Genomic DNA, 13,787 nt, shown 5'->3' on the forward strand with positions numbered 1-13,787 from the left:
GTAAAGAAAAGCAGCAAAATAAGCCTAAGACCCGGGTTGTTCAGTCTCGTTTTCGTTCTGCTTTGAGCAATTCCAAGAATAACAACAGTAACAGCAAGTCTGGATCAAGTGGCAACGACAGTAGTAGCAGCAGCAAGAATAATTTAAACACTACGATAAGTAGTTCAACATTTTTGTCAGATACAACTACAAGGAATAAAGTGGGGAGGTATAGTATTTTCTTTGCTTATTTACATAATTAAGAAATTCATGATTACATGGTAGTTGTTACTGTTTTTGTAGACAGTGTAATAACATAGAATAATTCTACATGTTTTTTTTTTTTCAGAGGTTCATCATCTCAGAAGTCAGGTATAGGAAGATCAATGAATAATATTGCAAGAGGCACTGAAAGCACAATGAGAAGTACAGTCAATGGATCTTCAAAGCCAAGACCTGCTAGATCAGCCCTTAATCTGAATGAGTCTAAACTTTATGGTGGTGGTGGTGCACTGAAGTCCAAGTCAGCTACCAGCGGTAATTCAAAGCTCCATTCAACAGTTTTGGCAGAACTGACAATGTTACCAAACACACAAAGTATTTTCAGGTATTTTTATTTCTGTTTGTTGCTTATAACAACTGTACTATACTGTATTTGTTGTTTTTACAAGTAAATGAAATACTGTATGCAGTATGTTAGTTTCTTTTTTTCTGTTATAAGCTTTTTACATCAGGTTTTTCCTTTATAAAATCACATGAGTTCTCTCCACCCGTATGTATTGCGCACATGCTGTGTAAATTGCTATCTAATCTATGTTTTCATTTTCCTTTTCTCCTTAATTTTCTTTTACAAATTCCTTTTGACGTTGCTGCTGCTGTCTTCTTTGAACATCTAATTTTTAAATATAAAACTTACCCGCTGGTTATATAAAAGAGCTGAAGTCCCTGACGCCAGGGCAGAAAATTCAAATCTCGCGCTATCGAAGATACGCCAGGTGTACCAACCGCACCCTAGCGGTAGAACAGGTGGAACTACACACCAACTCCAGTTCTTCTCTCTGCCGTCATAGCTGACTGACATACAGAAGTTCGCTCTCGTGTTTTTACTCTCTTGGGAAGTTGTTTGGTGATGTACAACGTTCTTTTTTGAGTTTAAGCTATCGTTGATTAATTTTCCTTGGTTCTTATCTTGAAATCTTTTTGTTTGAGATTTTCTTTATTGTTTTTTCCCTTACTTTTTGCTTGTCGGTCTCTCACGTTAACTTTAAAATGGCCGACTCCTCCCCTGCTCAGCGTAGGTGTGTTAGTGAGGGTTGTCGTACACGACTTCCTAATGGATCTATTGATCCTCATTCTATTTGTGTAAAATGTAGGGGTAAATTTTGTTCATTAGATGATAGGTGTAATGAGTGTCTTTCCTTAACTAATGATGATTTTGGTACTTACGATCGTTATGTTAGGAGATTAGAGAGAGATAGACTTAGGCGTAGTTCTTCCCGATCTGTGGATAGAACCTTACCTAATTTACCTGTTCCTAATCCTGTTCCTTCCCCTGTGGTGGTAGATCAGGAACCTACTATGAAGGACATGTTTACTGCTATTTTGTCTCTTGGTGAGAAAGTTGAGTCCTTAGCAGCCGATAGAAATACTATCTTTTCAGAGTTAAAGGTATTGAAAAACCGTGATCCTATCGGAACTGTGGAAAGTGTTTCAGTGTCTGATGTGGTACCGAAGAATCGTGACTCTCTCGGTGTTGTGACAAGTGTTGATAATGTGGTTAGTGTTGCGGAAGGTGCGTCGACTCGAGTGTCTGATGTGGTACCGAAGAATCGTGACTCTCTCGGTGTTGTGACAAGTGTTGATAATGTGTTTAGTGTTGCGGAGGGTGCGTCGGCACGATCTTGTCGTTCACCTAGCCTTAGACCTCTTTCGAGCTCTCGAACCCATGGGAGAAGTAATGTCGAACGGCTTAAGGGAACGAGAAGCATCATCAATCGTGCAGACGTCCCCTCGAACGTTCCTGTTGCCGTAGCTCAGGTCGTTCACCCTCATCGTAGGAAAGGGGAGGTTCATACGTTATCCCCGTCTTCCGATGAAGGGTCGGGGAGTGAGATCTGGCGGCGAGCGTCGAGACCGCTTAAACGCTCCCATGTTGATTCACAGCGTCGGGAATCGCCTGTGCGGCCAGGATGTAGTTCGTGGGGTTCACCGGAACGTTTCCGTTCTCCCAGCGCTTGCACTCCGGCCAAACGTTCGGATCACCGTGTTCGTGCGGATATGATTCCTTCCGATTCGGACCTTGTAACTATTCATGCACCTCCTCTTCCATCGGATTGGCTTTCTTCCCCTGAAATGCGTGGTGACATTAGTGCGAATCTTCCTTCTAGGAGTTCTGTTGATCCGAAATGGACTGCGCTTTTGTCTATGAAGGAACAACTCTCGTCGTTGATGGATTCTTATCAACCAGGTGTTGGCGTTGTGTCTGGGCGTTCGATGTCAGACCAGTTATCGCACAAACGTTCGATGGTATATGGCCTTGACGAGTTATCACTTAGGCGGTCTCCCATTCACAGTGTTCAACGCCAGGTTGATTTTGATGAGTCGCGTCAGAGAGTTTTGGTTGACCAGTTTGCGTTTTCTGGTCGCGGGGAAGAGCGTCGGCGTCGACAAGTGGACGAGACGCGGCAACAATTTGAAGTAGTGGATCGCCCGCGGCAACAACTTTTGGACGCGGCGCGTCAAAACATTGGTTTACAGCGGCGACATCCTGACTCCTTTGATCGCTCGCAGCAACAGTCCTCGGACTTTACGCGACCTCGCGGCGATCTTCAACAGTTACCTTCTGATTTCAAGCGTTCTTCTGTTCAACAACAGTTGAATTCTAAGCGGTCTAAGCAGTTGTTGGTTGAGGATGATCGTCTACATGTCCGTGTTTCGCATCAATCTACTTCTACTTCTCCCCACCAAATTGACTCAGATGTTGGCCTTGACAGGCAGTCCCATCCAGACGTTGTTCCTTCGGTTCAGGCTGCAGCTGTTGCTGCACTGCCAGAAGACGAACCAGAGGAAAAGTCGGATGAGGATAATCCTATTGAGGAAGTCTCTGAGAATGAGGAGGAGAAGCATTATCAGCATGCTGTGGACCTTCGCAAGTTTATGCTTATTTTGACTGGAATTTTCCCGGATTCTTTTACCCCTGTGGCCCCTCGTTCTCCGCCTTCTGAATTCATCTTAGGTAAAGCTACTAAGGTTCCAGTTTACACCAAGATGGTTCTTTCTCGATCTTCTAAGCGGGCCTTGAAGTTAATGGGTTCTTGGTTGGACTCCAAGAAAGCTTTTGGCAAGACGGCCTTTGCCTTTCCTCCCGCTAGGTTAGCCTCTAAATCTAGTGTGTGGTATGAGACTGGTGAAGTGTTGGGCTTGAGTTTTCCTTCTTCTGCACAAGGGGATTTTTCAAGTTTGGTAGATGCTTCTCGTCGTCTTGCCTTAAGGAAGACGAAGATTTGGTGGTCCATTCCAGAGTTCGACCATTTGCTTAAAGGTCTTTTCAGGGCCTTCGAAGTTTTTAATTTTTTGGACTGGGCTTTGGGGGCTTTGAGTAAGAGGGTCTCTGATATGACGGAAACGGACACTAGTGGTTTGGTTCATTTGATGTCCTGCTTGGACAAAGGTGTGAGAGATGGCTCCAACGAACTTGCTGCCTTGTTTACAGCTGGAATTCTCAAGAAAAGGGCCACAATGTGCTCCTTCCTCTCCGCAGGAGTGTCTCCCTATCAGAAGACAGGCCTTCTTTTCGCACCTTTGTCTAATTCTTTATTTCCTCAGGAATTAGTGGGCGAGGTGGCTACTGCTCTCACTCAGAAGGCCACACATGACTTAGTTACTCATTCGACTAGGAAAGTTTTGCCTCCGTCATTCTCCTCTCGAAAACCTAAGGAATCTTCTTCTGGGTTTCGTCCTCAGTCCTTTCGTGGGAAGCCCTCTGGGAGAGGCTCTTTTAAACCAGAAGGAAGGAAACCTAGAGGCAGAGGGGGCAAGTCCGGCCGAGGTAAAGTCTGACTGCCCTCTCCTTCAGACAGCAGTGGGGGCCAGGTTGACTCACTTTTGGGAGGCTTGGGAGAGGAATGGAGCGGACCCCTGGTCCGTCCAGGTGTTAAAGGAAGGCTACAAGATCCCCTTCCTGACCAATCCTCCTTTAGTCACAGATCCAGTGGATCTTTCGCCCAAATACAGAGAGGGTCCCAAGAAACAAGCCATGCTTCTACAGATGTCTCTTTTATTAGAGAAACGAGCAATAGAGGAAGTGCAAGATGTTACGTCTCCGGGGTTTTACAACCGCCTTTTTCTAGTACCCAAGAGTTCCGGGGGGTGGAGACCGGTTCTGGACGTAAGTGTGCTCAATGGTTACGTCCAAAACTCGACGTTCACCATGGAGACTCAGAAAACAGTTCTGGCAGCTGTGAGGAAGAACGATTGGATGGTCTCTTTAGATCTTCAGGATGCCTATTTCCACCTTCCGATTCATCCCAGCTGCAGACGTTATCTGAGGTTCATGGACGGAAACAAGGTCTTCCAGTTCAGGGCTCTTTGTTTCGGACTTTGCACGGCTCCTCTATTGTTCACCAAGATCATGCTGAACGTGGCAAGCATGCTGCATTCGAGGGGAATCAGGGCCTCTCTGTATCTGGACGATTGGCTGATAAGAGCCTCCTCAGCCGATTGTTGTTTGAAGGACCTCAAGATGACTTTGGATCTCTCCAGAGAACTGGGTCTCCTGGTGAGCTCGAAAAAATCACAACTCATTCCATCCCAGGAGATTCTTTATTTGGGGATGGAGATTCACAGTCGGAGTTTTCGGGCTTTTCCGTCGTCGGTGAGAATCCAAGCAGCCCTCCTAAAAGTACAAACGTTCCTGAAGAGAGATCTTTGCTCCGTCAGAGATTGGATGAGCCTTCTGGGGACTCTCTCGTCGTTAGAGAAGTTCGTGACCCTGGGGAAGTTGTTCTTGCGTCCTCTTCAGTTTCATCTCAACCGCCATTGGAAGAAAGGGGACAGCCTCGACAGGGATTGCATTCCCATCTCGACTTCCATCAAGTCTCATCTTCAATGGTGGAACAACGAGCCCAGACTGAAAGAAGGCTTGTCTTTACTTCAGAGGAACCCAAACCTCGTGTTGTGTTGCGACGCCTCCAACTCGGGGTGGGGAGCCACTCTAGAGAAGCAGGAACTTTCGGGGACTTGGACGGTAGAGCAAACCTCTCTCCACATCAATCAAAAAGAGCTTTTAGCTATTCATCTGGCTCTCATCGGCTTCGAAAAGCAGATCAGGGGCAAGGTAGTCCAAGTCAATTCGGACAGCACGACAGCTCTGGCCTATATTGCGAAACAAGGCGGGACCCACTCTTGGCCTCTGTTCGAGATTGCAAGACTGCTCCTCATCTGGGCGGAGGAAAGGAAGGTGACTCTTTTGACGCGGTTCATCCAGGGAGTCAACAATGTGAGCGCAGACAGACTCAGCAGGAAAGGTCAGGTTCTCTCCACAGAATGGATTCTGCACCCGGACATCTGCAAGAGTCTGTGGCGGTTATGGGGTCGACCTCTCGTGGATCTCTTTGCCACCGCGAAGACCAAACGACTAGAGTGTTACTGCTCTCCGGTTCCAGATCCCGAAGCTTTTCACATAGACGCTTTTCTGATGAACTGGTCACACATGGAGGTTTATGCCTTTCCTCCGTTCAAGATCCTTTACAAAGTGATTCAGAAGTTCGTTTCACACGAGGAGACCAGAATGACACTGATAGCTCCGTTCTGGCCGTCAAGGAGCTGGTTTCCAGAGGTACTGGAATGGATGGTGGATGTCCCGAGAAGCCTTCCCATGAGACCCGATCTTCTCAGACAACCTCACTTGGCCCGAAATCATCAAAACCTCCGAGCTCTACGTCTGACTGCCTTCAGACTATCGAAAAACTCGCTAGAGCTAGAGGATTTTCGAAGAAGGCAGCCAAGGCAATTGCAAGGGCAAGAAGGTCTTCAACCATCAAGGTGTATCAGTCCAAGTGGGAGTTGTTCAGGGAATGGTGTAGAACTAACGCGATTTCCTCTTCCAGTACATCGCTTTCCCAAATAGCAGATTTTTTCTTGGACCTTAAAACTAAGCATAACTTCTCGTCATCAACTATTAAAGGTTACAGGAGTATGTTGGCGACGGTTTTTCGACACAGGAACCTAGACCTTTCTGATAATAAGGATCTACGAGATTTACTTAGGTCTTTTGATACGACCAAGATGATTCAAACGGCTCCCATCGCCTGGAATTTGGATGTTGTCCTTAAATTTCTCATGAGTGACAGATTTGAGCCTTTACACTCGGCTTCATTTAAGGACTTAACCTTGAAAACCCTTTTTCTAGTTACCCTCGCCACTGCGAAAAGAGTTAGTGAAGTTCACGCTTTAAGCAAGAACATTGGTTTTCGGAATGGGAAAGCCATTTGTTCTTTGCAACTGGGGTTTCTGGCCAAGAATGAAAACCCTTCTCGACCATGGCCCAAATCCTTCGAGATTTCTAACCTTTCGGATTTGGCTGGCGATGAATTGGAAAGGGTTCTCTGTCCAGTTAGAGCTCTACGGTGTTATGTGGACAGAACTAAGAATCTGAGAGGTAACTCAGACGCTCTGTGGTGTGCAGTTCGGAAACCCTCGATGCCCATGTCCAAGAATGCCTTGTCTTTTTTCGTTAGATTGTTGATTCGAGAAGCTCATGCTCAGTGTGATGAGTCGGATCAGAGGCTCCTCAAAGTCAAGACACATGAAGTCAGAGCGGTAGCGACTTCAGTGGCCTTTAAACAGAACCGTTCTCTGCAAAGTCTGATGGATACAACATTTTGGAGAAGTAAGTCTGTTTTTGCATCCCATTATTTGAAGAATGTTCAGACTCGCTATGAGGACCTTTTTACGTTGGGTCCTTTTATAGCTGCTAATGCGATAGTAGGTGAATGATCTACCACTACGTTCCCTTTTTTCCTAATACCCCTTTTCTATCTCTTGGAACTCGTTTTTTATGGTTGTTTGTGGAGATTGGGCGTCAGTCTTCCGCAATCTTTGATTTGGCTAGGTGGTCAATTTGTTCCTTGAGTGCACCCGGAACAAGGGTATTGGTTGAGGTCCTGTCATGTTATAGGTGTTTGTACCGTTTGACAGCTCCTAGAGATTTTCAGCCCGAGTGGATTACTGGATCTCTTAAGGATAGCGGACGAAATGAGGCAGAGTATCATTGCTGTCAGCTTCCTTATCAGGTGAGAACTGCTTAAGTTTATTGTATGTAACCCTTAAGTGAATTTTCTGTATGTAGCTGTCTCTGACCCGCCACCAAGGGGTGTCAATCAGCTCTTTTATATAACCAGCGGGTAAGTTTTATATTTAAAAATGATATTTTCATAATAAAATAAATTTTTGAATATACTTACCCGCTGGTTATATAAATTTAACACCCTCCCTCCTCCCCTCTAGAGACTACCTATGGTATGGCTATGAGGCATGGAAGAACTGGAGTTGGTGTGTAGTTCCACCTGTTCTACCGCTAGGGTGCGGTTGGTACACCTGGCGTATCTTCGATAGCGCGAGATTTGAATTTTCTGCCCTGGCGTCAGGGACTTCAGCTCTTTTATATAACCAGCGGGTAAGTATATTCAAAAATTTATTTTATTATGAAAATATCATGTTATGGTACAGTACCATTTACTAGCTGACGGAGGCTTTATAGAACCCTCTGCATTTCCTAATACTTCTTTGTTCCGACACTAATACAAACCTTCGCTATTTATAGGGATTATACTTTCGGCAAAGCTTGAAGCCTAGCCTTAAGACTTTTAGCGAGGTATAAGCACCCACCCGCTGGTTAACGGGGTGGTGGAGAGGTATCTGGCTACCCTGCTCACACACTCACACCTGTGTTGTATCGTTACTTTTTACCTTTGGCTTGGTGAGAGTAGACGTCTCCCTACATAAAGGACGATGGATTGTATTTATGTAGGAACAAATCGCAAATTTTTAGTGATTTATATTTTTCTTAGCTATACAAATCTGAGTCCTATATATTAAACTTCCCTCCTCAGCCACCCCTCTCATTCCTGAGCCGAAAAGTCATAAGTGAAGAGACAGGTAAGAGGGCAGGGCTCCTTACCCTCACTCCCACCTGTCTTTTAACTACCTCGTTAACAGTTTTAATGGCTGTCTAGCTTGCGCTCTGAAAACTGTTACCTAGTTGAAGTAATCAGGTTTGTATAGCTAGGAAAAATACAATTTTCAATATTAATCTTACCCGATGATCATGTAGCTGTCAACTCTGTTGCCCGACAGAAAAATCTAAGGTCGGGATACGCCAGCGATCGCTATACAGGTGGGGGTGTACACAACAGCGCCATCTGTCGAGTAGGTACTCAGGTACTTCTTGTCAACAAGAACTCAATTTTTCCTCTGTCGTGCCACCGGCAAGACCTACTTGGATACGCTGTTGTTTCTGGAGTTGTTTTTCACGATTTTGGTGATGTATTCGCTCTAGATTTTAGCCTTCGCTATTCAGGAACCTTTATCATTAGCTTATCAAGCTTTTTGATTAGATTTGGATTAATTGTTAATGAACTTTGCTAGATTTTGGAATTCCCCCTTGACTATTTCTAGAATTCAAGATGTCTGACCATTCTCAAGTCCCTAAGTACAGGCAGTGTAGCGTTAGGGCTTGTTCTAGGCGTCTTCCGAAGGCCTCCATAGATCCTCACACCGTTTGTTCCAATTGTAGGGGTAAATCCTGTCAATTGGAAGATCGATGTGAGGAATGCGCTGGGCTTTCGGAATTCGATTTTAACGAATTCCTAAAGAATGCACGTAGGCTAGAGAAGGATAGGATCAGGAGGAGTTCTTCTCGCTCTTTTGATTTTTCCTCTCCCCATGCCCCTCAACCTACTCCTTCCCCTGTAGTGGTGACTCCCGACCCTGCTACTAGTGCTCAACCCTCCATGGCGGACATGATGCGTGCCATTCAGGCTCTTGGTGACAGAGTGGAGTCATTAGCTAATGACCGGAATCAACTTTTGGCCGATGTCAAAGAGTTGAAAGCGCAAAGTGCAGTGGGAAGTGTAGTGAGTGCAAGTGAAGTGAAAAGTGTCAGTGTCAGTGTTGCGCATGAGGGTACATCTGTTCGTGCCAGTCGTCCTCCCAGTCCGGGACCTCTTGCAAGCTCCCAAGCCCAGGGGAGAAGCAATGTCGAAGGACCAAAGGGTTCGACAGGCCTTGATCAGCGTACGGATGTACCCTCAGTGGTTGCGGACGTATCTGTCAGAGATCGTCCCATCCACAAACAGACGAATGAGCCCTATCATTCCTCGTCTGTGGAAGAAGTTTCGAGGAAGAAACGTTGGACCAAGGTCTCACGACCTCTCAAGCGTAAGGTCCCTTCCTAGCGAGTCCAACGGCCCAGGTGTAGCCACTGGGTCAGTTCGGACTCGCCGCAGTCTTCCGAAGACTGCACACCTCCCAAGAGAGGTAGAGTGGTTCCGCAGCAGGCAACTACTCCGTCTGTTGCCGCACCAACCACGGTAGACCCTAAGTGGTCCATGCTGCAGACTATGCAGTCTCAGCTTGCTTCCTTCATGCAGGAGTATCGTGCTGAGAAGGTTGACACTGCACCTGTTAACCTACAACCTGCCACGGTTGTGCGCTCTGCAGATACTGCGGCTGCCTGCTCCCACACTCCACCTGTGAGAGCTCCACCACCGATGCGCAGTCGACCCTGCCAGACGCATGTTCATGCTGCACCCTCCGTTGACATGCGTGAGCTACCACATCAGCAGTGGGAAGGTGCTGTCAAGCTGCCGTGTTTTGACGCAATGCGGCATGCTCCGCAACCCATGCGGCATGCTCCGCAACCCACGGCAGTCCCTCCCACGCACCAGCACTCCGCTTTTGTTGTTGCCAGCTCGCAGACTGACCAGCAGCGGCATGATGTTGGATCCGCAGCAGCTACGCATGCAACCGTGCTGCCGGATTCAGCCGTTCAGCTTTCTGCTCCACCTTTGCCACTTCCTCCTCAGCTTTCGGATGATGGAGTATCTGATGACGACGAAGCTGCGCATTTGGACGATCCGCACTCCGACTTAGAAGAACCCAAGTCTACGCCTCCCTCCTTAGACTTTAGGAAAGTCCTTGCCCTGTTGAGGGAGTTGTTTCCGGAACAGTTTGTGTCTGCAACCCCTCGCTCTCCTCCCTCCGAGTTTGCTTTAGGCATGCAGTCAGCAGCTCCTGCCTTCACCAAACTCGTACTCGCACGCTCATCCAAGAGAGCTTTGAGGGTTATGGGAGAGTGGTTGCAGTCCAAGAAGCATCTGGGAAAGACTGCTTTCATCTTTCCGCCTTCCAAGCTTGCTTCCAAATCTAGCGTCTGGTATGCCACGGGAGAGGAACCCGGCTTGGGAGTTCCTGCCTCTGCCCAGGGCGACTTCTCAAGTCTGGTTGACTCTCCCCGCAGGCTGGCTATGAGACGATCTAAGATTTGCTGGTCCTTTTCTGACATGGACCATCTGTTGAAGGGAGTTTTTCGTGCTTTTGAGATCTTCAACTTCCTCGATTGGTGTTTGGGAGCGTTAAGCAGAAAGACTTCCCCTTCGGATAAGGACTCTGCCATGCTTATCATGTCTAGCATGGACAAAGCCATTCGGGATGGGTCTGGTGAGCTTGCGGCTTCGTACGTGTCGGGAGTGCTTAAGAAGAGAGACCATCTATGCTCCTTCTTGTCTGCTGGGATCACTCCTTGCCAGAAGTCGGAGTTGTTGTTTGCTCCGCTTTCCAAGTGTCTCTTTCCGGAAGAGCTGATCAAGGGGATGGCTGCCTCGTTGATCCAGAAGGATACCCATGACCTGGTGGCGTCCTCCGCACGTAAGGCCAAAGCTTTACCTTCCGTGCCTAGACCTAGGATGGACACACCAGCGTCTAGGTTCATCCCGCCCTTTCGTGGCAGAACCTCCAGCAGAGGAGGTACCCGTGCCGACAGTCATCGTGGCAAATCGAAGAAGGGTTCCAAGTCCTCAAAAGGCAGAATCTGACTGCCTACCTCTCCAGACAGCAGTGGGAGCCAGGCTCAAGAACTTCTGGCAGGCTTGGGAGAACAGAGGTGCAGACGCTCAGTCTGTGAAGTTGCTAAGGGAGGGGTACAGGATTCCGTTCTGCCGCAGTCCCCCTCTAGCAACTTCTCCCATCAACCTCTCTCCCAACTACAAGGAGAAGGACAAGAGGCTAGCGTTGCAACAAGAGGTGTCGCTCTTGCTACAAAAGGGAGCGGTAGTCATAGTCCGGGACCATCAATCCCCGGGCTTCTACAACCGTCTCTTCCTGGTAGCGAAGAAGACAGGAGGTTGGAGACCGGTGCTGGACGTCAGTGCTCTCAATGCTTTTGTCACCAAGCAGACGTTCACAATGGAGACGACGAAGTCGGTCCTAGCAGCGGTCAGGAAGGAAGACTGGATGGTCTCGTTGGACCTGAAAGACGCGTACTTTCATGTCCCCGTCCATCCAGACTCCCAACCTTTCCTAAGGTTCGTCTTTGGAAAGGTCGTGTACCAGTTCCAAGCCCTGTGCTTTGGCCTAAGCACGGCACCTCTTGTGTTTACCAAACTGATGAGGAATATTGCCAAATTCCTTCACTTGGCAGACATCAGAGCCTCCCTCTATTTGGACGACTGGCTTTTAAGAGCTTCGTCAAGTCGTCGCTGTCTGGAGAATCTCAGATGGACTATGGATCTGACCAAGGAATTGGGTCTCCTGGTCAATATAGAGAAGTCCCAACTCGTCCCATCCCAAACCATTGTCTATCTAGGTATGGAGATTCAGAGTCGAGCTTTTCGGGCTTTTCCGTCGGCCCCCAGGATCAGTCAAGCCCTAGAATGCATCCAGAGCATGCTGAGAAGGAACCGATGTTCAGTCAGGAAGGGGATGAGTCTAACAGGGACACTTTCATCGCTGGCCCAGTTCATCGAGTTAGGGAGACTCCACCTCCGCCCCCTTCAGTATCATCTAGCTGCTCACTGGAGAAAGGACATGACGCTAGAAGCGGTCTCAGTGCCTATATCCGAAGAGATGAGGTCTACACTGACGTGGTGGAAGAACAGCATTCTTCTCAAGGAAGGTCTACCATTGGCTGTTCAGACCCCCGACCACCGTCTCTTCTCGGACGCATCGGACACGGGCTGGGGTGCGACACTGGACGGACAGGAATGCTCGGGCACGTGGAATCAGGAGCAAAGAACACTTCACATCAACTGCAAGGAGCTTTTGGCAGTTCATCTGGCCTTGATAAACTTCAAGTCCCTCCATCTAAGCAAGGTGGTGGAGGTGAACTCCGACAACACCACAGCCTTGGCGTACATCTCCAAGCAAGGAGGGACTCATTCGAGGAAGTTGTTCGAGATCGCAAGGGACCTCCTCACTTAGTCAAAAGATCGAAAGATTTCGCTGGTAACGAGGTTCATTCAGGGCGACATGAATGTCATGGCAGATCGCCTCAGCCGGAAGGGTCAGGTCATCCCCACAGAGTGGACCCTTCACAAGAATGTTTGCAGCAGACTATGGGCCCTGTGGGGTCAGCCCACCATAGATCTATTCGCTACCTCGATGACCAAGAGGCTCCCGATGTATTGTTCGCCGATTCCAGACCCAGCAGCAGTTCACGTGGATGCCTTTCTTCTGGATTGGTCCCATCTAGACCTGTATGCGTTCCCTCCGTTCAAGATTGTCAACAGGGTACTACAGAAGTTCGCCTCTCACGAAGGGACACGGTTGACGTTGGTTGTTCCCCTCTGGCCCGCGAGAGAATGGTTCACCGAGGTACTGCAATGGCTAGTGGACGTTCCCAGGACTCTTCCTCTAAGAGTGGACCTTCTGCGTCAGCCGCACGTAAAGAAGGTACACCCAAGCCTCCACGCTCTTCGTCTGACTGCCTTCAGACTATCGAAAGACACTCAAGAGCTAGAGGCTTTTCGAAGGAGGCAGCCAGAGCGATTGCCAGAGCAAGGAGGACATCCACTCTCAAAGTCTACCAGTCAAAATGGGAAGTCTTCCGAAGCTGGTGCAAGGCGAATGCAGTTTCCTCAACCAGTACCTCTGTAACGCAGATAGCTGACTTCCTTTTACATCTAAGGAATGTAAGATCCCTATCAGCTCCTACGATCAAAGGTTACAGAAGCATGTTGGCAGCGGTCTTCCGCCACAGAGGCTTAGATCTTTCCACCAACAAAGATCTACAGGACCTCCTTAAGTCTTTTGAGACCTCAAAGGAGCGTCGGTTGACCACACCAGGCTGGAACCTAGACGTGGTTTTAAGGTTCCTGATGTCAGCAAGGTTCGAACCGCTTCAATCAGCCTCTTTTAAGGATCTCACATTGAAGACACTTTTCCTCGTTTGCTTAGCAACAGCTAAAAGAGTCAGTGAGATTCACGCCTTCAGCAGGAACATAGGTTTTACATCTGAAACGGCTACATGTTCCTTGCAGCTTGGTTTTTTAGCTAAAAACGAGCTTCCTTCTCGTCCTTGGCCCAAGTCGTTCGAGATCCCAAGCCTGTCCAACTTGGTTGGGAACGAACAAGAGAGAGTACTTTGCCCAGTAAGAGCTCTTAAGTACTATTTAAGACGTACAAAGCCATTACGAGGACAATCAGAAGCTTTATGGTGTTCTATCAAGAAACCTGCTTTACCGATGTCTAAGAACGCAGTTTCTTATTACATCAGGCTTCTGATTAGAGAGGCCCATTCTCATCTGAAGGAA

The 13,787-nt window shown here is 47.8% G+C and overlaps 1 protein-coding gene across 2 annotated transcripts in view; it reads left to right on the forward strand.

Moving 5' to 3' along the window:
• Positions 1–13,787, forward strand: part of LOC137648772 (uncharacterized) — an 84,854-nt gene that overhangs the window by 36,768 nt on the left and 34,299 nt on the right. For both annotated transcript variants that reach the window (XM_068381908.1, XM_068381907.1), the window contains exons 4-5: positions 2–208; positions 329–586. In XM_068381908.1, coding sequence (XP_068238009.1) covers positions 2–208; positions 329–586 — 465 coding nt within the window. The remainder of the gene's footprint in view (position 1; positions 209–328; positions 587–13,787) is intronic.

This window comes from Palaemon carinicauda, chromosome 10 (genome assembly GCF_036898095.1).
Source record: "Palaemon carinicauda isolate YSFRI2023 chromosome 10, ASM3689809v2, whole genome shotgun sequence".
Lineage (NCBI taxonomy): Eukaryota > Metazoa > Arthropoda > Malacostraca > Decapoda > Palaemonidae > Palaemon > Palaemon carinicauda.